The following is a 27,194-nucleotide window of genomic DNA, read 5'->3' on the forward strand; positions in this document are numbered from 1 at the left end:
GACCTGAGGGCGGCTATCCTTCAACAAAAAAACTTCAAAAACAGACTCCAACGAGAGACTGCTGAATTGGAATTAATTTGCAAACTGGATACAATTAACTTAGGCTTGAATAGAGACTGGGAATGGATGAGTCATTACACAAAGTAAAACTATTTCCCCATGTTATTTCTCCCCCCACACCCCACTGTTCCTCAGATGTTCTTGTTAACTGCTGGAAATAGCCTACCTTACTTGTCACCATGAAAGGTTTTCCTCCTCCCCCCCCCCCCCGCTGCTGGTGATGGCTCATCTTAAGTGATCACTCTCCTTACAGCATGCATGATAAAACCCATTGTTTCATGTTCTCTGTGTGTGTATATAAATCTCCCCTCTGTATTTTCCACCAGATGCATCCGATGAAGTGAGCTGTAGCTCACGAAAGCTTATGCTCTAATAAATTTGTTAGTCTCTAAGGTACCACAAGTACTCCTTTTCTTTTTGTTTAATATGAGAAGTATAAAACCGAGGAAGAATTATTCACTTTCCCTCAGTCTGCTACGTGGCTTTCTTTATTGTCCTATACTTTACTGGTGTCATATAGTTGTATGTATGTGATAAGATTATCAGAAGGTGCATGCCTTTAGTCCAGGGGTTCTCAGGACAACTTTTTTGGTGGCCTTAGAATAAGGCCACCAACTCTTGCTGGCAGCCACTCTCACACTTTTCCCTAAAATACTTAATTAGCTTTAGGAAAAACAAATAAATATGCACATAGACATGTCCAAAACATTATTTATTGATTGCTAGATTATTTATCCGACGAAGTGAGCTGTAGCTCACGAAAGCTTATTCTCAAATAAATTTGTTAGTCTCTAAGGTGCCACAAGTACTCCTTTTCTTTTTGCGAATACAGACTAACACGGCTGCTACTCTGAAAACCTGTCATATTAAACAAAGTATCCTAATATATTTTCACAATGAACCTTCACTTTGAAGTTATACTGTCTTTATTTTACAAATGGGGAAACTGTATGTGTTTAACTCAAGTGCCTGATCCTGCAGTACTTATGGTTGCCAAATCTCCACGAGAATTGCAGAATCAGGCCTGGAAATACAAAAGTGAAACTATTCTTTTAACAATTACACTGTCATTTTGGGATTTCTACCTAATGAATAATAAAAGAATAAAACTAGTTTTTAAAAATCATAACTGTGATAAACTAGCTACATTTTAAATTATTTACACACCAGAGTTAGTATCACACATGTTGCTTTACACAATGTATTAAAGGTGGCCTTACTTGTCTTCAAGTTGGATTGTTCTTTTTCTATAATATATTAGAGTTGTAGGCTCAGATGCTAGAACTTTCAATTTTCCATGAAGATAAAATGCATTCCTTTGGCCCTTTTTTATTGCTTCAATAAATGCATCATACTCCTGTTTGATTGAAGTCAGAATGTTCTTGTACACAGTAACATGCTCTATTATCTGTGAAGACATGTTTTTCCATCAGCAATGCGATATACTGACATGGTTAATAGAACACCCCTCCTGACTCCCCGCAAATCTCCAAACACCACAACAGTCGGAGTAAATAGAAACAATTGGACACAGAACACACTTCAAACTGCAGCGCTGTGCTAAAGCATGAGAAGCAGAACATAAAACTGACAAAGTCTGTTTTCATTGCCCAAGTTGATGAAAGTGCACAAACTATAAATGGTGACAAATGAACTCCATACTTCTTTCAGTTTAAATAATCTCAGATATTACTAAAGTTAAGGGATAATTTTCAGGACATGTGAACACCATTCTTTATGCAGCTAGAAGAATCACTTTTCAGCAACGAGATGCTTTCTTCAATAGGTACTAAGCCTGATTCCTTCAGAGCACTTATAGTTCTGGAAAGGCTAAGGAGGAAGGGCCCAGGCCATGCCAATGTTTTTTTAAACAGCATAAAGCATTAGCTCAAACTCAAAATTTGGGGGGGGGGTGGGTGATCCTACAGTCCTTACTCATGCATGCAAAGAATGCAAAAACTGATTTTACATGCATGTAAAATTAGGTATGCAGAAGTCCCAGTTTTGATTCCTGTTCATTACATCTCTCTTGGCAGCTGAAAAAAGCAAAGCACAATTCAGAGAATTGGAATACTTGTGGCTCCTTAGAGACTAACAAATTTATTTGAGCATAAGCTTTCGTGAGCTACAGCTCACTTCATCGGATGCATTAAGTGGAAAATACAGTGGGGAGATGATTTATATACACAGAGAACATGAAACAATGGGTGTTATCATACACACTGTAAGGAGAGTGATCACTTAAGGTGAGCTATTATCAGCGGGGGGGAAGGTGGAGGAAGAAACTCTGAAAATGCTCAAATAAATTTGTTAGTCTCTAAGGTGCCACAAGTACTCCTTTTCTTTTTGCAAATACAGACTAACACGGCTGCTGCTCTGAAACAATACAGAGAGAATCCCTTAGGACACAGTGGAAGGCTTTCAGGATCCTCAACCTTATTAAAGCAACCTTATTAAAGAGCAGCATTGATGGGCTCCAAAAGGTGTTGTATCCAGTCCTCCTCAGCTAGAAGAGTCCCCATAACTGTGAGCATAACATATGAGAGATATGAAAGTGGAGAAAAAATGGGAGAGGTCCTCACTGACAAAGCAGAGGACTCTTCAAGAAAGAGGTTTCAGAGTGGTAGCCGTGTTAGCCTGTATCAGCAAAAACAACGAGGAGTCCTTATGGCACCTTAGAGACTAACAAATTTATTTGGGAATAAGCTTTTTTGCGCTAAAACCCACTTCATCAGATGCATGGAGTGAAAAATACAGTAAGCAGTAACACACACACACACACACACACACATATATATATACACACATACATATACACACACACACACACACACACTGCACATGAAAAGATGGGAGTTGCTTTACCAAGTGGGGGGTTAGTGCTAATGAGACCAATCTAATTAAGGTGGAAGATAGGAAACAAGTTAGTTCTGTTTACATGAGAAAATGGAATTAGAAGTCTAACACCAGACTTTTATTTCTCAGACATTTACTGCAAGTTATTAAGATCTTTCAGTTTGAAAGTTTGCAAGAGGGGAAAAAATATCAACCCTTCTGAGACTTTACATCTCAGGTTCTGTCTGCAATTAAAATGGCCAAGTTCAAGAAGGGAGTATATAATGGAACCAACAAACTAATTTTCAGTGTAGCCAATCAGCTGGGTGCCACTATCGATTTTGATTTATAAAGTCAATATGTATATTTACAGGAACAAAGCAGAGGCCAAGATTTTTCCTGTGAATACTGAGTCAATTTATGTAGTATTAATGGACATCAGATCAACTGGTTTAATGCACTTTAAAGTGGAATATAGCCATAGAATATCAGGGTTGGAAGGGACCTCAGGAGGTCATCTAATCCAACCCCCTGCTCAAAGCAGGACGAATCCCCAACTTCCCGTTGGAGATTGGTCAATGGGGAGTATCAGCTGGTTTTAAATTGCCAGCTCACTGAGTATAGCTCCATCACAGAGAAGTCAAACTCCATTTACTTGAGGGGAGAACTATTCAAAACAAAAACATCAAAGCAAAAAACCTTCAGAAATAAGGAATGGAACCCCTGATGAAGAAATGTAAAAAGTAGAAGCATTTGTGTGAAGCTTTGAGGAAATTCGTTATCTTGCCACATCTTGACATAAGGGACAACGTTCTGGGCAAAAAAAGGAGCATACCTGTGCTGGTATTTAAAGACTTTCTACAAGTGTCATTGCCCAGATTGTTCTAATGCTAGGTTATTCCAATTCTAATGTATTTTATAATGGCTGTGCAGTGAAGTGACTTAGTGGTCTCACTCTAGTTCCTAGATGTCCACATCACAAAACCACCAACAAAAGGGTCTCTGATAAAAGGCCAGACATTATAGCCTGATCCTGGGCTCCAGTCAGAGTACTCAATGCAACTAGAGGGACGGGAGTGCAAAGTCGCATTAATCCTAAAACAAGTAAGCAATGGTCTGATCTCTTTAACTGAGCTGCTTTAACTTACACCAGCTGCCAACAATCCCAAGGGGGCAGTAATGGCAGCCAGAGATCACGAACACCCCTAACCAGGGTGGATTTGATTTAAATCACTTGTCAGGAAAACTCAATTTAATCATGGATTTCTACATAAAAGTACATTCTCATTGGTTGTTATACATATTCTTCATAACTCAGAGATTGATGTAGGTTTCATTTTTAGAAGGTACACACTATGCATTTTAAAGTGATTTATTCTGAAAACTTTTCAGATTAGTTTTACAGCTATATCAGAAAATGAATGATCATTTGGTTGTTATTTCATTTACCAGAAATAACTGAAGCAGGTATTTATGAAGTCACTGGGAGGTGAACTATCTCCAATTCAACAGGTTAATCATTAACATTTGGAGGATTTTCTTGCCATGCTGTATTAGGAGGAGAATATCCCCAGACAGACATTTAAATTGTTTTATTTAACTAAAAACATTATGCATTCTGGATTTTTTTCTTCAACGCCAAACATAATATTTTAACAAAACAAGCATATTAAGTTTTTAATTTAGACAGACATTCAAGTTTTTTAAAATCAGGTATGTTTTTGTTAAAATTGTTTTCAACTAAAATAGTTAAATGAATTTAAAAAAAAAAATCAACTATGTCAGCCAGGTCAACATGAGAAACTTAAAATATTGGCATCTGAAGCTAACTCAGTCGTCTTCACCTTCATTTTCCTGTTTGTTCATAATCTTGAAAAGAAAAAATAAACTTTCCTGCTTTTTCAGGTACCAAACAATTTCTCAATTTGGAATGAATTAGTCCAAAGGAAGAAAATATTATTTCTACACCAGCAGAAGAAGCTACTGCTGTTAAAAGTGAGATCACCAGTTCAACAGTCTCTGAACCAAATGCTTAAAGTGACCTCCACCAGTTCACTGGTGAGACTTTCTTTAAAACATCATCAAACTTATATTTCTTGAATGGTTCACCCTTAGCTCTGGAGTTTATTACAGTTAACATCATGGAGGAATGATTGCTGGATGTCCATGTCATAGCCAACTACTCTTCTTCAGCAGTTAAGGTTTGACCCAAGTATTGAGAATATTTCCAAGAAAATGAGCTGGAGATGGTGCTTGTCCCATTTGTTTTTTTAATGCTTGTAATTTAAACTCTCTCATTGCACATTTCTCTTTTTCAGATCTCACTCAGTTCCTTCCAAATTTCAGTGGCATCAGCAATAAAAGAGTTATTTCCCTGCATTTTGTTAAAGGCTACAGAAACAAGTTTCAGGGTACTCAGCATGTATTCAACACTTCTCTTAAGCCCAATGTTGAGAACTTTGGCTGTGACAGTGCCATCTATTTTTTCATGATTTTGTTCACAAACTGTTCTTGATATACTGCTCAAAACACTCCACTACTGAGTTCCATCGCATGTCTTGTGGGAGTTAGCTTGGTTCCTCCCACTTTTTTCAGAGCAGCTGCTGCAAAGTGGTGGTTACGGAAGTATTTTGCAATTTCAACATTAGCCTTTGTTTCTGGAACACTGAAGTCTTTGGCTAGGAGGTGCATCAAATGAGCACTGCAACGATATGTTATTAGTTTGGGACTCCCTTCATTCTAAATCATTTCTTCTCATCTTGGAAACATTTGCAGCATTGTCTGTGACCAAGCTGCGTACCAGACATTGAATTTTTTTTCCACAGTTTGTTATAGCTTTTACTGCTACTTCTTGTAAGTATTCTGCTGTGTGTGCATTTCCTGATGTTTCTGTAAGGAAACAACAGGATCATTGTGGACACTGCTCGACCCATCAAGATTCAGGTTAACAATTCTACCCTCTACACCTTTTGCACACTGCTTGATTTCTCTTTCATACACTTTACTCAGCAATTTGCCTGTGACATCTGCTCTGTTGGGTGGACTGTATCCTGGCCAGAATGACTGAACCATGCTAATGAAGTGTAGGTTCTCAATCATACGGCAAGGAGAGTTTGTTGCATATACAAACCGAGCAATTTTTCCATCAATTACCTCTTTTTGTAACCTGCTGGGTTATCACAAAGATATATGGTTGTTTCTGGATGATTGAAATTTTTTTTTTCTTTTTGCTACAGGTGATATACTGTGGCTATGTGACATACATGATGTGACAAACATTATCATTGGCAGATAACTCTGAAACTATAGAACATGATGGTGATCTTGAAGGTAGATAATCTGCAGAATCCTGTATGTTGAGGATGGATTCTCCTAAACAAAGTAAGTCGATGCAGTTATTTAATTATTACCATACTGCTCATTTAGTATTATTATTTCATTCACTGACACTCCGTACTACTTTAAAGTGAAATTGTAAAAGGAAGATCTGTCTATTTCAGCTATTTTTAATCACATTTATTTATCACAACTGCATCTAAAATGATAGTACCAGAGAGTAACTAACAACTATATTTTTTGCTCAAACATGAGAATTCAAGAATAGTCCAGAAGGAAGACAGGCAGTCCTTAAGAAAGCATCATGAAATAAAAAAGTTTACCAACCTGAAGATCCTGCATGTTCAGACCTATTCCTTTCATAATCTTCAATGTAGCTTCCTCTTGAGAAGGAACACTTTTCATGATGTTTCATTCGGGCAAGTAGGCCTTGCATTTCTTTGTTGCACTGTTTGCATTTTGCATACCTGCCTGTCTTACCCACAGGCAGAGGAACTTCATTAAAATATTCCCAAACTGGGTCTCTTTTACGGCCTACTGCCAGGATAGGTTTTCCCCTTTAGTGACAGAATGGAATTGGTAGATCTCAAATCAATGAAGGCTACATTCAGAAAGACCTCAAGACTTCTGGAATATGCTGCTCAAACAGTTTCACTTTTGTTTCTATTGCCTGTCCCTCCCTTCTCACATTTATCTCCAGACTTCTTCTCCTTGTGCTGATCTATTCCACCCCCAACAATCTTCTATTCGTAGAACTTTTTGAAACTTTGCACTTTTAGAGCGAGGTAAGGGATTGACTCTGTGTACACAAATTTGCAGAAGGACAAAAGGGTTGAGGTCTGTTAATTCTCACCTCTATATATTATTTATTTATTTAAAATAAATTTGCTGTCAACAAGTATGTTATCTCTGGAGACACAAATCAAGAACTGCAAAACTAAGCATCTCTGATGGTATCATATAGACTGAGCACTAAATCCCATTGGGTAGATAGAAAGATTAACCTAAATAATCTTTACAGAAGCCCCTGGAGCCCCATAAGATTGGGTCCCTAATCCATGAACTATTGGAATTTACTAATATAACTTTTCTTAAACATTACATGAATAGTCTCATACTATAGAATTAGAATTTATAATCCCTATTTCATGATGAGAGATCATATCTCTACAGCGTATCTTAATCAAAACTATCTTTAGATATGATTTTTGAGGAAAAAATCTGTAATCAAAAAAATCTGATTTAAATATAAAAAATTGATTTTTTTTTAAATCATTGATTTTTATCCACCCTGCTATTTGGGGACTTGCTGTACATTTTTTTTTTAATCTTCAGTCTATATAACTGACATTTTTCAAACTAGTAAATTCATTGTATAGTTCTCTAGAAGTGTGACTGGATGATAATTCATTCAATTTGGAATGACATAAGACAAGTTTTATGAAATGTCAAAAAGCAGGGTGGATAAATATCAATGATTTTTTTAAAAAATCAGATTATTTTTATTTAAATCGGATTTTTTAAATCAATTTGATTTAAATCAAATCCACCCTGATTTCATTGTATCTTTTCTATTCACAGTGAAGAAATGAACAGAGGATGATGCTGAAATTGGAAAACCTGGTCCAGTTACATTGTGCTTGCAGACAGCTGCACAGTCTTTCTTACAGGAAAATTCACAGAGCACAGTGGAAGCCTGTGAAGTCATCCACATACCCCATGCAGCCAATTCAGCTGCACCCACAGCTCTGGCTAACAGACACATTCATCAGTTCTGCGCTCTCACAATATAGGCTTTTAGTTACAAAGGAGATAATGAACAAGTTCCAACAAATACTTTATCCCTGTCTGAAAGTGAAAAGTGCAAAAAAAGCAATTTTTGAGCATTTTCATTACATAAATAGAAACTCTGTTAATGATGAATTTCCTGTGTATAAGATTGTTACTCCACTGTATAGAGAATTTACTTTAGATTTACAAGACATATTAATATATATGTAGATGTATTGCAGCTCTCTCCCGAACATTGATTTCAAGTTTTCTAAATCCAAGTCTAGCAACACCAAAAATCTGAAAGAAAAAACTGACTATAAACAAAAGTGAAAATGATTTTCATTATTCAAAATGAGTGAGATGCAAAAAACAGTAAAAATGTCACAAAGTGACTTTTAAATATTCACAATTTTAAGTTCTTTCAGTAATTTGTTTGTAATGTAGGCAAAGAAATTTGTTTACAATTTTTGTTTTCATTGGCCCTTTTTGATTTTTTTTTTAAATCAATGATTTTTATCCACCCTTCCCTAACCCCATCCTCTTCCCTCAGTGATACCCCTTGGGCCAATGGCAAGGAAGGATGTGGTATAGAAGCCACTATAAAGACTCTATAGCATAGAGAAATCATACAATTTAATCCATGCATAATTGTAGTCTATGCTGGCGTTAGGGCAGCTCTGAAATACCACAAGTATTTGTATGAAGTAGCACAAAATTGCCCTAACATGGGGGAGAGTCTGGCCTTGTATGCTTATGGAGACAGTGCTACCCTTTCACCCCTAAACCCAGTATTTCCAGGTCAGAGATGAAGTACATTGATGAGGAAGCTTATACTGCTGCTTTCAGTGCTGTACCTGCCTTACAGATGAAAACGCATATTCAGTCTTCAGGGCTGTCAAGCCAACCTTAGTGTTAGCACTAAGGCCCAGCTTCTCAAAAGTATTTAGAATCCTAACTTCTATTGATTTCATTGACTAGGCCAAATACCTTTGAGGATTTGGATCTAAAGTCTCATTTTAAAAAAAAATGACACACAACACTTCCTGTTTATCAGTGCATCTAAGATTGACAGCCCTTTCCACTGCTTGTTTACAAAGAAAATATTTTCCTATAGTGCTTTGTTACCTTGTCAAAAACATTTCTGTATATAATGTAATACTCCTCAGCTGGTCCTTGTTCTGTACAACCCACTTCTTCAATCTCTGTAATGATGTATCTTTGTATACTGTCCAAAAATTTCTTATCACTGTCAGGAACAATGGGAGGGAGAACTGAATGTCTGCTCACTCCAATATTATGGGTGGACATGGTAGAAAAGCAACACTTTCATTTCTTATAGAAAATTTAAGCCCGGTTCTCTCTTTTCTTCAACAGAAGTAAATGCTTCAGTGAAAACCTAAACAAAAAATGAGACTGTTAAAAGAATGTAGTATAAATGAGACACCAACTCATATTCACGTGTCAAGAGGTGCTATTCTTCATCTACTATGGTACTTCATTAATGCTTACCATCAAATGTTTCATTATTAAAAAAGACAAGATTTTCTTACCATTTCCACATAAACTATTGCATCTTGTGAACATCTGTTCTAGGTTTCTTTCCTTTGTGATCTGTAACCATTTCCCTATCATCACTGCTAAATCAAGCCATTTTTCACTAATCAGAGGGGTGGTTGGAAGTCATCTCTGTTGTGCTATAAAAGATCCTGAGTCTGCAAGTTGCTCCACACTGGTGACTCTCCACACCCATGGAGCCCCAGTGTCTTCTGAAACTGCACCTGGCAACATGTGTCTGTCCAACTAGAGTAGCCTGCATGGTTGATATCTACATGTGGAGTGGTGGGAGGAAAGGGGGAACTGGAGAAAATAAGCATCTTTTGAATTTATACATTAATTTTACTTGACCAAACAAATCAAGTGAAGCAAGGAGTAAAAGAACACATTATCCAAGTACTCTGCAAGACAGCTCCTAAGTCATCCAGTCCAATCCCCTGCACCTATTTCTGAACGCCTCTGTGTAGCTTCCCAGAAGTCCCGCATTAGCCGAACCGACTGTGCTCTAGGCCAGCCATGTTTTCCTGCTACTCCCGTTGCGGGCCCCAGGTTTGCCCGAGCGCAGCAACCCCACTTCTGTTCTGCTGATACGGGTAGTGCCCGCATCACCCCACAACCCGACCACGCTGCTCCTTCCTGCTTTACCCCCAGCGCCAGCACAGGAGCAGGGCTCAGTGAGGCGCAGCTAAGGGCTCCCCGACACGGGCCCGCCGCCGTGGAAACATGGGGGAGCCCGCGACCCACGCTGGCGGGGAGCAGAGGAGTCGGGCCCACACCAGGTTTTTGGATCACGGTACAGAGCCGAACCCGAATGGCAGCACGAGCCGGTCCGCTCTCAGGCTGGTCGGCGACAGCGGGACGCACCACGCCGCTGCAGACTAAGCCCGCCGACACTACTCAGGCCGCAGCGGCGCTTCAGCCGCCTCCCATCCCAACCAGCCGCCGCGGCCGTTACTAGGACCCAGGCTCTAACGGAGCGGGGGGGAGGAGGAGGAGGAGTTCAGTCAGGTGCATCGTGGAAAATGTAGTTTCTTACGCACCCAACTTTTGACTACAACTTCCATCAGCCCGTCCATACGTCCCCCTTCATGCCAACATTGAAACCACAATCCCCAGGAGGTCCTGGAGTGTCTTGTACCGGCGGTGCATGCTGGGAGTTGTAGTCCCGCCCCAGCGCACGCGCGAAGCGGCGCGCCGGCCTGGAGGCCCCTCCTCTCCCTAGGCTAGAAACCCCGTGCGGGCCGAGCTGGGCTCTCTTTCCGGCGTCCGCCATTCCGCGAGCGGGTCGGTGCTGAGTGTTCGCTTCTCCCCCACCTATTCCGGTCCCCTCGCCGCGCTCTCTTTGCCCGCGGGTGCCGGCCGCGCCATGCAGATCTTCGTGAAGACCCTGACCGGGAAAACCATCACCCTCGAGGTGAGTGCGCCGGGGGCCGCCCGGCCCTGGAGTGGGGGTGCACCCTCCCCTAGCCGTAGGCGCCCTGTGCGTGGGGCGGTAGGCGCCCTTGCTCCGCATCTATAGGTGCCCTGGGCGGGGGTCGGAGCGACCATGCGCCCTCCCCATCTGTAGGCGCCCTGTGTGGGGATGGGGGCCCCTAGGCGCACACGGCCAGTGTCTGTTTGTAGGGGACGCGGATACTGGGGGGGGGGCGGCAGAGGGCCGAGTTCTCCCCACGGAACGCTCCCACGCGCGGCCCGGGCGCCTCTCGCCGCTGCCGGCCAGGGCTCGGCTCAGTCCTCGGGCAAGCGGGGCTTTGTTTTTTCAAACTTCTTGTGAGGCGGCCTCTCCTTTGGGACAGTTGGAAGCAGGGCGCATAAGGAGGCGCAGAACGGGAAAGCCCACCAGGAAGCCTCTGAATGTCTCCCGCGGGGAGGAGGCGTTATATATAATCCGCCTCCGCTCTAGGCGGTGGGTAAAGGTTACTGTTGAAATGGAAACATTCAAGATCCAGCCAATGCGTAAAAATGACTTCACTGTTTAAGATACTAAACCTGCCCTTGATTACCTGTTTTTGTGGTTCTGTAATCCCACTTCCATGTTCTGCCAAATGCTTCCCTCCTTTGCTCTCTGAAAGACCTACACGAATAAGAGACATTGATTAGGCACAGTGCTGTCAAATGTATAAACTAACTGCACTGAAAATATAATAAAGCCCCATTAATTTACAAATTTGTAAGGCTTCATGGTAATCTTCCCCAACATGCAGAGCTCTCCTCCAGGTCGTTTCATGCAAGTAGGAAGGAGAATTTCAGACTCATGAAAAGAAAAGGAGTACTTGTGGCATCTTAGAGGCTAACAAATTTATTTGATCATAAGCTTTCGTGAGCTACAGGTCCGATGAAGTGAGCTGTAGCTCATGAAAGCTTATGCTCAAATAAATTTGTTAGTCTCTAAGGTGCCACAAGTACTCCTTTTCTTTTTGCGAACACGGCTGCTACTCTGAAATCAGACTCGTGAGTGATCTTGAAAGTATAATTTTGTTCTTAAGCATCTTGTAACCAGAAGTTATGGGGTTGATAAGTGCATGTAGAAAACTCTTTTACTGTCAGTTGAAATAGACTATATAAATTACATTTTTTTTTGTTTCTGCTAAATCTCTAAGCTATTTTTATCTGTTGCTTGAAAGACTTAAAATTTGAGTCCACAATTTGAAAGCATGGTTTCTGTTTTTGTACATCACTGTGTGCAAATGACAATATTGCTGCAAAGAAATAAGATTGGGTTGATGCCCCTTAGAAAATCTGGCCTGTAGTTTTCACTGACAAAATTTTATAGACGTGTATAGCTAATATAATTCTACTTCAGAGTTTTAACAGTGGTTTTCCACTTTTTTTAATAATAGGTTGAGCCTTCTGATACTATAGAAAATGTGAAGGCCAAGATCCAGGATAAGGAAGGTAAGTTCAGTAGTCTTTGGACTCCTGTGTTCCCTACTCTGATCATTCTCCTTTAGATAAAGAGTAACTTACCTCAAAAATCAGAGAGTATTTTCTATGACAGAGGTGGGCAAACTACGGTCTGTGGGACTGTCCTGCCTGGCCCCTGAGCTCCTGGCTAAGGAGGCTAGTCCCCGGCCCCTCCCCTGCTGTTCCCCCTCCCCTGCAGCCTCAGTGCGCCATGCTGCCAGCGCTCTGGGCCACCATTCCTGCCGGGTGGTGGGACTGCAAGCTCCTGTTGCTCTGAGCAACATGGGGGGAGGGGGGGGTTGGATGAGGGGCAAGGGGTCATCGGGGGCAGACAGGGAGCAGGGGCTGGTTGGATGGGGTGGAGGTTCGGGGGGGCACAGTCAGGGGATGGGGAATGGGGGCGTTGGATAGGCATGGGAGCCCTGAGGGGGGGGCAGTGGTGTGGATAGGGAGCAGAGGGGAGTTGGATGGGGGTGTGGTCCCAGTGGATATGGGTCAGGGAGCGGGGGGGTTGGATAGGCATAGGAGTCCTGGGGGGGCAGTCAGGGAGCAGGGGGGTTGGATGGGGGTGAGGTTCTGGGGGATGGTTAGGGGTAGGGGCAGTCAGGGGACAAGGAGCAGGGGGGTTGGATGGTTTGGAGGGGGTGGGGGTCAGGGCCAGGCTGTCTGGGGAGGCACAGCCTTCCCTACCCAGCCTTCCATACAGTTTTGCAACGCCAATGTGGCCCTCGGGCCAAAAAGTTTTCCCACCCCTGTTCTATGATCACTAGTATCAAAATTAAATTACACTTACAAAACTTTTCTGAAAGTGAATCTTCATGTCCTGCCGTCTATGTTCTGTAAATTTTATTTCTTTAGTGAGCATTGCTTTTGACTCGACTCTTATAGGAAATTTGAAATTAGATTTTTTTTTTTATTTAATCTTGATTCACTTTCCATTAGGAATTCCTCCTGATCAACAACGACTTATTTTTGCTGGCAAGCAGTTGGAAGATGGACGCACGCTGTCTGACTACAATATTCAAAAGGTGTATATCTTTCAGAGACTGCATACGGTATAATTATGGCCCTACCAAATTCATGGTCCATTTTGATCAATTTCAGTCATAGAATTTTTTAAATCGTAAATTTCATGATTTCAGCTATTTGAATCTGAAATGTCAGTGTTGTAATTGTAGTGGTCCTGATCCAAAAAGGAGGAGTTGGGGTGGGGAGTCACAAGGCTATTGTGGGGGTGGGGTTTGCTGTACTTCCACCCTTCCTTCTGTGCTGCTGCTGGTGGCAATGCTGCCTTCACTGCTGGGCAGCTGAAGAGTGGTGGCTGCTGGGCAGGAGCCCAGCTCTGAAGTCGGACCTGCTGCCTGCAGAGCTGGGCACTCAGTCGGCCTCCGCCACTCTCCGGCCGCCTAGCTCTGAAGGCAGCAGTGCATTTTGGATCAGGACCCTCAATTTGAGAAATGCTAGTTTCCCCCATAAAATCGGTGTAGTATGGGTGTAAAAGCACACACAAGACCAGATTTTGTGTTCATTGACACATTTTTCATGGCCATGAATTTGGTATGGCCCTAATTATAATGGAGAATTGCAGAAGCTCCGAGTGTGTGCAACTCTATTGTGACGGGTTTGGTCCCCCCTTGGGACTGTCACCTGATATGCTGAAACTACCTCTGAGCCTGTTTTCTTTGTCAGCTTGGGACTCCAGAACCATGTCTTGTTGAGCCAGACACGCTAGCCTGCTGCAAAACAGACCCAGGGTCTGAACCATGCCAAAGCTGCAGACTTAACTGAAAACAGCTCAGCAGGTACTCCTGTCTCCAGCACCCAGACACCCATTTCCCAATGGGATCCAAATCCCCAAATAAATCAGTTTTACTCTGTATAAAGTATATACAGGGGTAAACTCAAATTGTCTGCCCTCTGTAACACTGATAGAGAGAGATGCACAGCTGTTTGCTTCCCCCAGGTACTAATCACTTACTTAGGGTTACATAATAAACAAAAGTGATTTTATTAGGTATAAAAAGTAGGGTTTAAGTGGTTTCAAGTAATAACAGACAGAACAAAGTAAGTTACCAAGTAAAATAAAACAAAACACACATGTCTAAGCCTAATACATTAAGAAAATGAATACATGTAAATCTTGCCCTCAGAGATGTTCCAATAAGCTTCTTTCATAGAATATCAGGGTTGGAAGGGACCTCAGGAGGTCATCTAGTCCAACCCCCGCTCAAAGCAGGACCAATCCCCAATTTCTGCTCCAGAACCCTAAATGGCCCCTCAAGGATTGAATTCACAACTCTGGGTTTAGCAGGCCAATGCTCAAACCACTGAGCTATTCTCTTCTCCCCCCCCCCTCCCCTTCACAGACTAGGCTCCTCAGTCTGGGCCCAATCCTTTCCCCTGGTACAGTTCTTGTTAGTTCCAGCTCAGGTGGTAACAAGAGGATTTCTCATGACTGCAGCCCCCTATGTTCTGTTCCACCCACTTTTATGGCTTTGGCACAAGGCAGGAATCTTCTATCTTTCTGGATTTCCACCCCTCCTTCTAAATGGAAAAGCACCAGGTTTAAGATGGATTCCAGTACCAGGTGACATGGTCACATGTCCTGTGAGACCCCAAGCCTCCATTCTTTCCGGCCTGACTCACAGGAAGGCTTACAAGTAAACAGAGCCATTTACAACCAATTGTCAAGATTCTAAACCACCATTAACGGCCCACACTTTGCCATAGGACCTCGGAGTTAACTTAATATTTCTAGTTTTAGATACAAGAATGTTACTGAGTAGATTATAAGCTTTGTAACGATACCTTACAAGAGACCTTTTGTATAAAGCATATTCCAGTTACATTATACTCATGTTCCAAGCATATTTTCATAAAGCATATGGAGTGCAACATCACACCTATTTCCTGAGAGCATAGTAAGACTGCAATGATGTGGTGAAGAACCATAGCATATGAGCCAACTGCTGCTATAGGAAGGGGAAGTTTACGAGTGCAAAGATGAGCATAATATTATCCCAGAGAGGCTGGAGCACATTAGTTAAGCTTAGTAACTTGATCTAAACACACAAGTATGGGCATATTGTAACAGATCTATGGCAGCATTTCCAGATGAGTGTATTGACAATTGGTTTTTTGGGAATTAAGTCACTGAATAAGTGAAACAAAACACTGCAACCATCTAGTCTCTTATAAGAGCATGTGTAAGAGGACTTCTGCAGCTTGTTCAACTGCAAACTCATTGCTCACTTGACACTGCTCAGAATTTCTCTATACTAAGCACTAGTCCTTAGTGATTGGACTTGAGATGTGCTAGTGATGCAGATCACTGTATGTTTAGTGTTATCCAAAAAAAAAAAGTCTCTGCTTGAAGGCTGCTACTGTTTACTAGCCTGCAAGTTTTGAAACCAAGTTGTCTCATTCGGACCGCGGGCCACATCTGGCCCACGGAACCGTCTTGCCCAGCTCCTGAGCTCCCAGCTGGGGAGGCTAGTCCTCAGCCCCTCCCCTGCTGTCCCCCCTCAGCCTGAGCTCATCTCACCATGCTACCAGTGTGGTGGCGTGGCTGGCTCCGGCTAGACCATGCGGCTGCAAGCTCCTTCTGCTCTGATTTCATGGTAAGGGGGCAGGGAGTGGCGGGGTTGGATAAGGGGCAGACAGGGAGCAGGGGGTGGTTGGATGTGGCAGATGTTTGGGGGGAGGGGTCAGGGAGCAGCGGCTGTTGGATAGGTGGGGCTATCAGGGAGCAGGGGTGTGCATGGGGGTCAGGGCATTCAGGGACAGGGAGTGGGGGGGTTGGGGTCCTGGGGGGGGCAGTTAGGAGCGGGGGGGGTCCCAAAAGGAAGTAGTTAGGGGACAAGGAGCAGGGGGGGTTGCATGGGTTGGGGGTTCTGAGGGGGGGGTGGGGAGTGGAAGGGGGCCAGGCTGTTTGGGGAGGCACAGCCTTCCCTACCCAGCCCTCCATATAGTTTCGCAACCCCCATGTGGCTCTCAGGCCAAAAAGTTTGCCCACCCCTATACTATATTATCTTTGTTTTTCTAACAGGAATCAACTCTTCACCTTGTGCTGAGACTTCGTGGTGGTGCTAAGAAGAGAAAGAAGAAGTCTTACACTACCCCCAAGAAGAACAAGCATAAGAGAAAGAAGGTTAAGCTTGCTGTACTTAAATATTACAAGGTAAGAGTAACTAAAATAGAGTAAACTTGACTCCTTGATAAAGGGGGAGTTTGAGCTATAGCATCACCAGTAATAAGCATGTAGGTATTTAGTACATCCCTTGATGTTTTATTGAATCCATAAGCTCTAGTTTCCAGGTGATTTTCTTTACATCTGCATATGTGAGTAACTGGAGAAAACGCAGAACCTGTAAAAGCAATAAACTTCCTCAAAGCTTTTTTGGGGGCTGCTTTATGAACCTGTTCCTATTCGCAAACATAAATTTTGTAAATATGAAGAGAAAGTGGCCAGTGTAATCAAATGCTTCTAATTTTGGTCAGAAAAGTTTGAGTTTTTAAACTTATGGCAGCCTCACCTGGAATTTGGTTGCACTGGTGAAAACTGATGCCTGGAATGGTAAATCGTATGTCTACAACAGACTGAGTTGTGATCTCACTAATTAATAAACCATTCTTCTGTGGCTTCCCATTGAGGGATTAGTGGCACTTTTGAGGCAAGGTGTGTCTAGAAAGATATAACATTACTTATGGAGCCTTTCCTTTTACAGGTGGATGAGAATGGTAAAATCAGTCGCCTGCGCCGAGAGTGCCCCTCTGAGGAATGTGGGGCTGGAGTCTTCATGGCCAGTCACTTTGACAGACATTACTGTGGCAAGTGCTGCCTGACATACTGCTTCAACAAACCAGAAGACAAGTAAATGTATCTGTGTTAATAAAGAAAACCCTCAGATTTTGCAGCGCTGTACATTTTATTTTCTTTCTGGTGACCTCATCCCTTCTTCTTCAATAGCTCTATTTCAGCAGATATATTCCCTCAAATCAGTGTACTGAGGTCCTGTTGGGTTGCGCCCGCCCCTTGCTAAAGGACCTTCCCCAGGGGCCTTAGGGGAGGATCCACAAGGTCCAGGAACTCGAATAATTATGGGGGACAATGTCAAAGGGTCAAACAAAGGGAATCCGAAGGGGACACTGAGCAGAGAACCCCAGACAGCACCCACAGCTTTTCAAAGGTGTCAAGGGAGCCAGCTGACACTGCCCCGAGGAACTTTGCCAAGATGCGTGAAAGGAGGGAGGACTCGAAATAGGCCCCACAGTCACAAAGAACCCCCTCATCCTCTCCCGGGTATTGTAGAGACCACTTTGGCCATCGCCAGGAGGAGGTCAACGAGGAGGTCCTGCGACTTTGTGGGGCCATGGCTAGGTTGTAAGTATAGGAAAAGGTGAGGGGAAAAGTGCAGCCAAAAACATAAAAGGCTGTTCAGGAGGAATAGGAACAGAGGCTGCAACCTGGTGCACTCCAGGTATACTGCACCAGGGTCTCCCTCACGCTGCAAAAGGGGCAGGCGTCCGGGATGAGGGTGAACCATGCCCGTGTTCACGGCTCCATGGATGAGCCCCCAACTAATATCCCTTGGGACTAGGGTGGAATATAGGCTGGCCCACCAGGGTTCCTCACCCTTAGCAGGTGTCAGTGGGTCCCACCATTTCATATCAGTGCAGGACACGAGAGTTAGGAAATGGAAGATGTGAAGCATGAGTATGTAAAGGTGTTTCCTTGGCGTGATCCAGAAGTGAACCGGCTGCAAATTGTTCCACTGGCTCGCGGTGTATGGTTGGGATGGGAGGGTGGATGACTGGGCAGGGGGGCCCGGGGGTGCAGGGTGGGCAAGGAGTACCATCTGCAGCTGGTCAAGGTAAATCTGGGCAGTAAGGCTGCATTCACCTCCTGAAGTATGCACCGGTAGTATGAAGGGTGGAGAACCCCATGTGCTGAGCAAGCATCGGGGATCCAAGCAGTTTCTAGTCATAGTCAGGAACCGTCTTGCTCTGACTCTATTGAGATGGAGGAGGGGTAAAATAGGTGTAAGGAGTAGAGAGAAGAGCCAAGAACTCCGTTTTAATCTCAGCTATATTGAGGCTGTCATCTTGGACATCCGCTGAACTACCCCCTCTATTTCCCACCTTTAAAATGGGGATAATACCTACTTTGCTGGAACTAAATTTGGGGAACAGGATTAATTTGTATAGTGTTTACTAAGGAAAGTACTATAACTGAATTTAAGTTGCCTTCTTACTGGGGCCCTGTGTCTGGGATGTTACCTTGCAGTGAGTGTAAAATGACCAGTTTTTCATAGGCCATGTATAAATTAACATCCTATTTTAATGATTACTTTCTGCTGCTTCCCAACTTAATGAAGTCAGTAGAACACTGCAGTTCTCAGTGCTGCAGGAGAATGGTTATTTCTAAAAATAAACTGTAAGACTTCATAGAATTACTATTGACCATAACAGCTTTATTACAAAACCTACCTTTAAGGCCATTTTAGAGTTTGATAGCCTTTTGAATTGAGTATTTAGTTCAGTCCTAGCACTGTACAAGTGAAATAAAGGGGAGTGTTTCTACAAAATAGCAGTGATTGTGCTTATCTAATGGAAAAGACTTGATTGCCAGAATTCCTCTTTTGCTAGCAACAGTGAGGAAGCCATGAATAGCCTCCCAGACCCCTGAGAGATGGGGAAGCAGGGCCAATAAGGGAGTTGAGGATAAAATTAAAAAAGGAACTAATAGTTAAAATTGGAAATTAAGGATGGTCTAAATGTTTAGGATTAAAATGAATAATGGATGGCAATCTAAGGCTTGCTTTTTGTTCAGTGCAGATAAGCTAAAGGAGATATGATCTAGTGGCATTCTACAAAAATGTTATTTGGAATCAAGTTGTACTGCATTAGCCTGTAACTGCATGATAATTGCCACCATGTGTTCCCTTCCTCTTTTGTTATAAGCTTATTACCTTCAATTTAACAGATGCTTCTGGCTCGTGCTGTCTCCTGGATACAGGGAAGAGAAGCCCTATTCATTGTGTAAAAGCGTCAGTAAAGAACTTTTAAAACAACCCATCTTCCATGTAAAGAATATCTTTCTTCTTTGTAGTTATGAGCTGCAGATCTAAGAATGAGTTACTTGCCCTGATTAGATTCAGTTCACACCATGCAGAACTGAGGTGTGCATTGTGCTGTACAATTGGGATGGGTAGAACTCTCACTTTCATTGGTGTTGATGCTACTTCACATAAGCTTGGGCTTGCCCTAATTATACACATTATCATCACTACTGTCCTTGAAGGATGGCAGATGTGTGTAAGTGTCAAAGTTTAAGATGGATTCAGCTTTGCATTTCAGAGCTAAATTCTGTCCCCCTGGTAGACGTGAATGAGGTTACATGTTTTCTGTATAGATTATTTAGGTTAATCTTTATATCTACCCAATGAGACTCAGCTTGAGTAGCACTGATCTAGACTGAGCACTATCTGATGTGGGGGACCGGCAAATTTTTTTTCCAATGTGCGCGAAGACCAGCTGCTGATGGACCGGCACCGGTCCGCGGACCACCACTTTGAGTAGCACTGGTCTAGATGATACCATCAAAGATGTTTAGTTTTGTAGTTCTCAAACTGGATTTGTGTCTCCAGAGATAACATGCTTGTTAACAGCAAAAATGTTTTAAAATAAATAAATATATAGAGGTGAGAAATATCAGACCTCAACCCTATTGTACCTCTGCAAATTTGTGTACACAGAGTCAATCCCTTACCTCGCTCTAAAAGTGCAAAGTTTCAAAAAGTTCAATGAATAGAAGATTGTTGGGGGTGGAATAGATCTGGACAAGGAGAAGAAGTCTGGAGATAAATATGAGAAGTGAGGGACATGCAGCAGAAACAAAAGTGAAACTGTTTGAGCAGCATATTCCAGAAGTCTTGAGGTCTTTCTGAGTGTAGCCTTCATTGATTTGAGATCTACCAATACCATTCTCTCACTAGAAGGGAAAGCCTATCATGGCAGCAGGCCATAAAAGAGACCCAGTTTGGGAATATTTTCATGAAGTTCCTTTACCTGTGGGTAAGATAGACATATGTGCAAAATGCAAACAATGCAACAAAGAAATGCAAGGCCTAGTTGCCAGAATGAAACAACATCATGAGAATGGTTCCTTCTCAGGAGGAAGCTGCATTGAAGATTATGAAAGGAACATGTCTGAACATGCACGATCTTCATTTTGGTAAACTTTATTTCATGATGCTTTCTTAAGGACTGCCTTTCTTCCTTCTGGACTTTTCTTGAATTCTCATGTTTGAGCAAAAAGTATAGTTGTTAGTTACATTTTAGATGCAGTTGTGATAAAAAATAAATAGCTGAAATAGGCAGATCTTCCTTTTACAATTTTGTGACAGACTTATGTTACCAACCTGCCTGTCGCATCAGGCGATCAGGCTGAGGCCGCAGGATGGTTAGGGGAGGAGATGAAGGAGCACACCAAGTGACTAAGTTTAAAAAATTATTAATAAAATAAAGTAAAATAACAGCGGAGAGTGCTGGGGGTTCCCCACATCACTCAGAGGAAGGAAGAAAGCGCTAGTGCCCCAACCCACTTTCATGCATGTCATATAGCCACAGTATATCACCTGTAGCAAAAAGAAAAAAAAAAATCTCCATCATCCAGAAACAGCCATCAATAAGTTTGTGATAAGAACCAGCAGATTATAAAAAGAGGTAATTGAAGAAAAGATTGCCCGGTTTGTTTATGCAACAAACTCTCCTTGCCATATGATTGAGAACCCATGTTTCATCAGCATGGTTCAGTCATTATGACCAGGATACAGTCCACCCAACAGAGCAGATGTCTCAGGCAAATTGCTGGATAAAGTGTATAAAAGAGAAATTGAGCAGTGTGCAAAAGGTCTAGAGGGTAGAATTGTTAACCTGAGTCTTGACGGGTCGAGCAATGTCCACAATGATCCTGTTGTATATACTTGTGTGACAAGAGAAGAAGGGAATGTCTTCCTTACGGAAACAATTGATACATCAGGAAATGCACACACAGCAAAATACTTACAAGAAGTAGCAGTAAAAACTATAACAAACTGGGAAAAAAAATTCAAATGTCTACTACACAGCTTGGTCACAGACAATGCTGCAAATATATCCAAGATGAGAAGAAATGATTTAGAAGAGAGTCCCAAGCTAATAACATATCGTTGCAGTGCTCATTTGATGCGCCTCCTAGCCAAAGACTTCAGTGTTCCAGAAATAAAGGCTAATGTTATTGAAATTGCAAAATACTTCCGTAACCACCACTTTGCAGCAGCTGCTCTGAAAAAAGGGGAGGAACCAAGCTAACTCCCACAAGACATGCGATGGAACTCAGTAGTGGAGTGTTTTGAGCAGTATATCAAGAACTGATGACAGTTTGTGAACAAAATCATGAAAAAATAGATGGCACTGTCACAGCCAAAGTTCTCAACATTGGGCTTAAGAGAAATGTTGAACACCCTGAAGCCTGTTTCTGTAGCCTTGAACAAAATGCAGGGAAATAACTGTTTTATTGCTGATGCCATTGAAATTTGGAAGGAACTTAGTGAGATCTGAAAAAGAGAAATGTGCAATGAGAGAGTTTAAATTACAACCATTAAAGAAACAAATGGGACAAGCACTATCTCCAGCTCATTTTCTTGGAAATATTATCAATACTCGATACTAGGGTCAAACTTTAACTGCTGAAGAAGAGTAGTTGGCTATGACATGGACATCCAGCAATCATCCCTCCATGATGCCAACTGTAATAAACTTTAGAGCTAAGGGTGAACCATTCAAGAAATATGTTTGCTGCTGATGTTTTAAAGAAAGTTACACCAGTGAATTCATGGAAGTCTCTTAAGCAGTTGGATTCAGAGACTGTTGAAGTGATAATCTCACTTTTAACAGCAGTAACTTCTTCTGCTGGTGTGGAAAGAATATTTTCTTCATTTGGTAACTGAAAAAGCAGGAAAGCTTGTTTTTTCTTTTCCAGATTATGAACAAACAGGAAAATGAAGATGACTGAGTTAGCTTCAGAAGCCAATATTTTAAGTTTCTTATGTTGACATGGCTGACATAGTCGATTTAATTTTTTTTAAAAAAAATATTTCATAACTATTTTAGTTAAAAACAATTTAAACAAAAACAAACCTGATTTTAAAAAACTTGAATGTCTAAATTCAAAAATTCATGCTTGTTTTGTTAAAGTATTATGTTTGCTGTTGAAGAAAAAAATCCAGAATACATAATGTTGTTTTAGTTAAATAAAACAATTTAAATGTCTGTCTGGTGATGTTCTTTTCTTAATACAGCAGGGCAAGAAAATCCTCCAAATATTAATGATTAACCCGTTGAATTAGAGATAGTTCACCTCCCAATGACTTCATAAATATCTGCTTCAATTACCTTTGGTAAATGAAATAACCAAACCATCATTCATTTTCTGATACAGCTGTAAAACTAAATTGAAAAGTTTTCAAAATAAATCACTTTAAAAATGTATAGTGTGTACCTCCTAAAACTGAAACCTACATCTATCTCTGAGTTGTGAAGAACATGTATTAAGGTCACAACCAACAAGAATGCACTTTTATGTAGAAATCTATGATTAAATTGAGTCTTCTTGACGAGTAAGTTAAATCAAATCCACCCTGCTTACTGTCCCCTCCCATTTAGGAGCAACTCTACCTGGGGCCCAGGATGCAGCTGTGAGGGCTGTAGAGGAAAAATACGGAGGGAGGTCTTCCACTGCTGCTGCTCACCAACCCTACATGTGAGGAGGAAAGAGTTTAACTTAAAATATGGTGATAGCTAATTAGGTCAATTTTATAGAAGTCTATCTTTAGAAATTGATTTTATACAGTCAATTGTGTATGTCCCCACTAAGTGTATTATGTCAGCGGAGTGTGTCCTCAATACCATGGCTAGCATCAACTCATGGAGCAGTGCACTGTGGGTAGTTATCCCACAATTCCTGCAGTCTCTGCTGCCCATTGGAATTCTGGGTTAAGCTCCCAATGCCTGATGGGGCAAAAACGTTGTGGTTGGTTTTGGGTACATGTTGTCAGTCTCCCCTCCCTCCATGAAAGCAACAGCAGACAATAGTTTTGTGCCTTTTTCCCTGGGTTACCCATGCAGACACCATAGCATGACGAGCATGGAACCCGCTCAGCTCACCGCTGCTGTTGTGAGCATTGTAAATATCTGCAGTATGTGTAGAACCTGGCTAAGAGACGCCAGCACAAGGACAATTGTGATGAAGATGTGGACACAGATGTTCCTGAAAGCATGGGCTGTGGCAATTGGGACATCATGGCAGCAGTGGGGCTGGTTGATACAGTGGAATGCTGATTCTGGGTCCGGCCAACAAGCGCAGACTGGTGGGACCGCATAGTGTTGCAGGAATGGGATGATTCAGAGTGGCTGCAAAACTTTCGCATGTGTAAGGGCACTTTCCTTGAACGTGGTGAGTTGCTTTCCCCCACCCTGAAGCACAGGAATACCAAGATGAGACCTGCCCTGACAGTTGAGAAGCGAGTGGCAATGGCCCTGTGGAAGTTTGCAACATCTGACTGCTACTGGTCAGTCGGGAATCAATTTGGATTGGGAAAATCTACTGTGAGGACTGTTGTGATCTAAGTAGCCAATGCAATCACTGACGTTCTGCTATCAAGGGTAGTGACTCTGGGAAATGTGCAGGTCACAGTGGATGGCTTTGCTGCAATAGGGTTCCCTAACTGTGATAGACGGAACATATATCCCTATCTTGGCACCAGACCACCTTGCCAACCAGTACATAAACCGCAAGGGGTACTTCTCAATGGTGCTGCAAGCCACTGGTGGATCACAAGGGACATTTCACCGACATCAATGTGGGACGGCTGAGAATGGTGCATGACGCTCACATCTTTAGGAACTCCAGGATGTTTGAGCAGTTGCAAGAAGGGATTTGCTTCCCAGACCGGAAAATTACTGTTGAAATGCCAATAGTTATCCTTGGGGATCCAGCCTACCCCTTGCTCCTATGGCTCATGAAGCTGTACATAGGCAGTCTGGACAGCAGTAAGGAGCAGTTCAACTATAGGCTGAACAAGTGCAGAACAGTGGTACAATGTGCTTTTGGATGTTTAAAAACTCGCTGGTGCTCTTTGCTAACTAGGTTAGACCTCAGTGCAAACAACATTCCCATTGTTATTGCGGCTTGCTCCATAATATCTGTGAGAGTAAGGGGGAGATGTTTATGGCCGGGTGGGAGGTTGAGGCAAATCACCTGGTGGCTGATTTTAAGCAGCCAGACACCAAGGCGATTAGAAGAGCACAGCAAGGCACGCTGCACATCAGAGAGGCTTTGAAAACCAGTTTCATCATTGGCCAGGCTATGGTGTGACAGTTGTGTGTGTTTCTCCTTGCTGCAAACCCGCCCCCTTTGTTGATTTTAATTCCCTGTAAGCCAACCACCCTCCCCACTTCGATCAAAGCTAGCAAAGGAAATAAAGTAACTATGGTTTTGAAACCATGCATTCTTTCTTTATTAATTTAAAAAAAAGTGAAAACTGACAAGGTAGCCCGGGTGGGGTGTGGGAGGAGGGAAGGACAAGGACACATTGCTTATTGTAGTCACACTACAAATCAAAAAACTGTTTGAATGACAGCCTTCTGTTGCTTGGGCCATCCTCTGGAGTGGAGTGGCTGGATGCCCGGAGCCTCCCCCTCCGCATTCTTGGGCGTCTGGGTGAGGAGGATATGGAACTTGGGGAGGAGGGCAGGTGGTTGTACAATGGATGCAGCGGGGGTCTGTACTCTTGTTGGCTTTCCTACAGCTCCACCATATGCCTCATCATGTCTGTTTGCTCCCCCATCAGCCTCAGCATCGCCTCCTGTCTCTGCTCATCACAGTCACTTAATGCTTTCCTGGCTTCTGCCACTGAGTGCCTCAAGCTGTGCCCTATCAGTGCGGGAGGACTGCATGAGCTCGGAAAATATGTCATCACAAGTGCGTTTTTTCGCCTTCTAATCTGCGATAACCTCAGGGACGGAGATGATAGGGAGAGCATAGAAACATTTGCACCTGTGGGGGGATAAAAAGGGAGAGTAGACTTTTAAGAAGATACATTTCTGAGAACAAAAGGGAGACTCTTTCACAGTGAATCAAGCAATTCACAGCAGACAGCACATGTGCTTTAGGTACAAGGTCGCATTTTGCCTTTTATATTGAGCACCTGCTGGTATGGTGACACATCACACACGGCTGGGCAACAGAATTTGGTTTCCAGGCAGACATGGTAAGCCTTTTGGTATGTGGGGTTGGCTTCTTACACCTTCATAACATGTGGGAATGGTTTCAAACTGCAGCGCCCTCCTTTCCCATAGCAAGCAATGCCAGTTCGGTTTCACATTTAAAAGGAGGGGCTGTGGTTTTTGGGTGGATGTGCAGCACACACCTCCCTCCATCCTATTGCGTGGCTATTCTCTGGGATGATCTCTTCAACCATCCCCCCGCCACGTGGCTATTCTCCGGGATGATCCCTTTTAGCCAAGTGCAAATAGCCCAGCATGAACGGGGTCCTTTTACTGTTCCCTTACGAAAATTCCCCTATTTCAACCAGGTGACCATGAATTATATCATTCTCCTGAAGCTAACACAGAAAGATATAGACCGAATGTTGTTTTAATGCGACCAAAACCCAGGACCATTCGCTGCCATGCTTTGTGTTGCAATGATTCCAGACTATTTGCTACTGGCTTGGCATGGTAAAGTGTCCTACTGTGGAGGACGAAATAAGGTAGCCCTCCCCAGAAACCTTCTGCAAAGGCTTTCAGAGTACCTCCAGGAGAGCTTCATGGAGATGTCCCTGGAGGACTCCCGCTCCATCCCCAGACACATTAACAGACTTTTCCAGTAGCTGTACTGGCTACGAATGCATCCCAATTCTTTTAAACCCTGTACTGTAGTTACAAATGTGCACTCACCAGAGGTGCCTTCTCTGGCTTCAGGGTCGGGGATCCCACCTTAGGAGAGTATTGGCTCCAGGGTGATGAAAAGGTCCTGGCTGCCAGGGAGAATGGATTCAACGCTTGCCTGCTGAGCATTCTCTTCCTCATCCACAAAATCCTCCTCCCTGTTGCATGAGACTCCCCTGTTGCAGGTGTCCATGGACAATATTGGGGTAATGGTAGGGTTCCCCCCCTAGAATGCCAGGCAGCTGATCATAGAAGCAGCAAGTATGGGGCTCTGACCCGGAGCGACTGTTTGCCTCCTTTGTCTGTTGGTAGGCTTGCCCGAGCTCCTTAACTTTCACACGGCACTGCTGTGTGTCCCTTTTGTAGACTCTCTACTCCATGCCTTGTTTGATTTTGGCATATATATTAGCATTTCTTCTTTTTGATCGGAGTTCAGACTGCACAGATTCTTCTCCCCATACAGCAATCAGATCCAGTGTCTCCCTTTCGATCCATGCTGGAGCTCATTTGTGATTCTGGGGGGACTGCATGGTCACCTGTGCTGCTGAGCTTGCCAAACAGGAAATGAAATTCAAAATTTCCCAGTACTTTTCCTGTGTATCTGGCTAGCGCATTGGAGTTCAAAGTGCTGTCCAGAGTGGTCACATTGGAGCACTCCGAGATAGCTCCCGGAGGCCAATACTGTTGAATTGTGTCTGCACTACCCCAAATTTGACCCAGCAAGATCGATTTTAAATGCT

General features: G+C 42.9%; 2 protein-coding genes and 1 long non-coding RNA gene across 10 annotated transcripts in view; 1 reads left to right on the forward strand and 2 right to left on the reverse strand.

The window, feature by feature from the left end:
- The window catches only part of CLHC1 (clathrin heavy chain linker domain containing 1), a 35,702-nt gene extending 25,003 nt beyond the window's left edge, over positions 1–10,699 (reverse strand). The window contains exons 1-3 of one of the 8 annotated variants that reach the window (XM_038395275.2): positions 10,599–10,699; positions 9,130–9,400; positions 1,281–1,468 (exon numbers count right to left, since the gene is read on the reverse strand). In XM_038395275.2, the coding sequence (XP_038251203.1) occupies positions 1,281–1,468; positions 9,130–9,312 (371 nt within the window). In that variant the 5' untranslated portion in view covers positions 9,313–9,400; positions 10,599–10,699. Of the gene's footprint in view, positions 1–1,280; positions 1,469–9,129; positions 10,539–10,598 lie in introns of those variants that run through there. The other 7 variants (XM_038395274.2, XM_038395273.2, XM_038395272.2 and 4 more) reach the window with 7 other exon arrangements.
- LOC122459673 lies at positions 2,370–6,935 on the reverse strand. Its single transcript, XR_006280497.1, has 3 exons — positions 6,559–6,935; positions 4,810–6,267; positions 2,370–2,394 (listed from the first exon to the last, which is right to left on the reverse strand). It is a non-coding gene; the product is annotated as an uncharacterized LOC122459673 (long non-coding RNA).
- Positions 10,700–10,765: 66 nt separating the features above from the next.
- Positions 10,766–17,375, forward strand: RPS27A (ribosomal protein S27a). Its single transcript, XM_043512317.1, has 6 exons — positions 10,766–10,848; positions 10,910–10,972; positions 12,399–12,453; positions 13,405–13,490; positions 16,511–16,642; positions 17,190–17,375. Exons 2-6 carry the CDS (start codon positions 10,925–10,927, stop codon positions 17,337–17,339), a joined length of 471 nt encoding a protein of 156 aa, XP_043368252.1. The 5' UTR covers positions 10,766–10,848; positions 10,910–10,924; the 3' UTR covers positions 17,340–17,375.
- Positions 17,376–27,194: the final 9,819 nt, after the last annotated feature.

This window comes from Dermochelys coriacea, chromosome 3, assembly GCF_009764565.3.
Source record: "Dermochelys coriacea isolate rDerCor1 chromosome 3, rDerCor1.pri.v4, whole genome shotgun sequence".
Classification (NCBI taxonomy): Eukaryota; Metazoa; Chordata; order Testudines; family Dermochelyidae; genus Dermochelys; species Dermochelys coriacea.

Bases quoted from the DNA above. Each gene is read 5' to 3' on its own strand.
- RPS27A (XM_043512317.1), top strand. From the start codon at position 10,925: ATGCAGATCTTCGTGAAGACCCTGACCGGGAAAACCATCACCCTCGAG. The intron at 12,454-13,404 runs GTAAGTTCAGTA...ACTTTCCATTAG, and splicing joins CAAGATCCAGGATAAGGAAG to GAATTCCTCCTGATCAACAA. The intron at 13,491-16,510 runs GTGTATATCTTT...TTTTTCTAACAG, and splicing joins CTGACTACAATATTCAAAAG to GAATCAACTCTTCACCTTGT.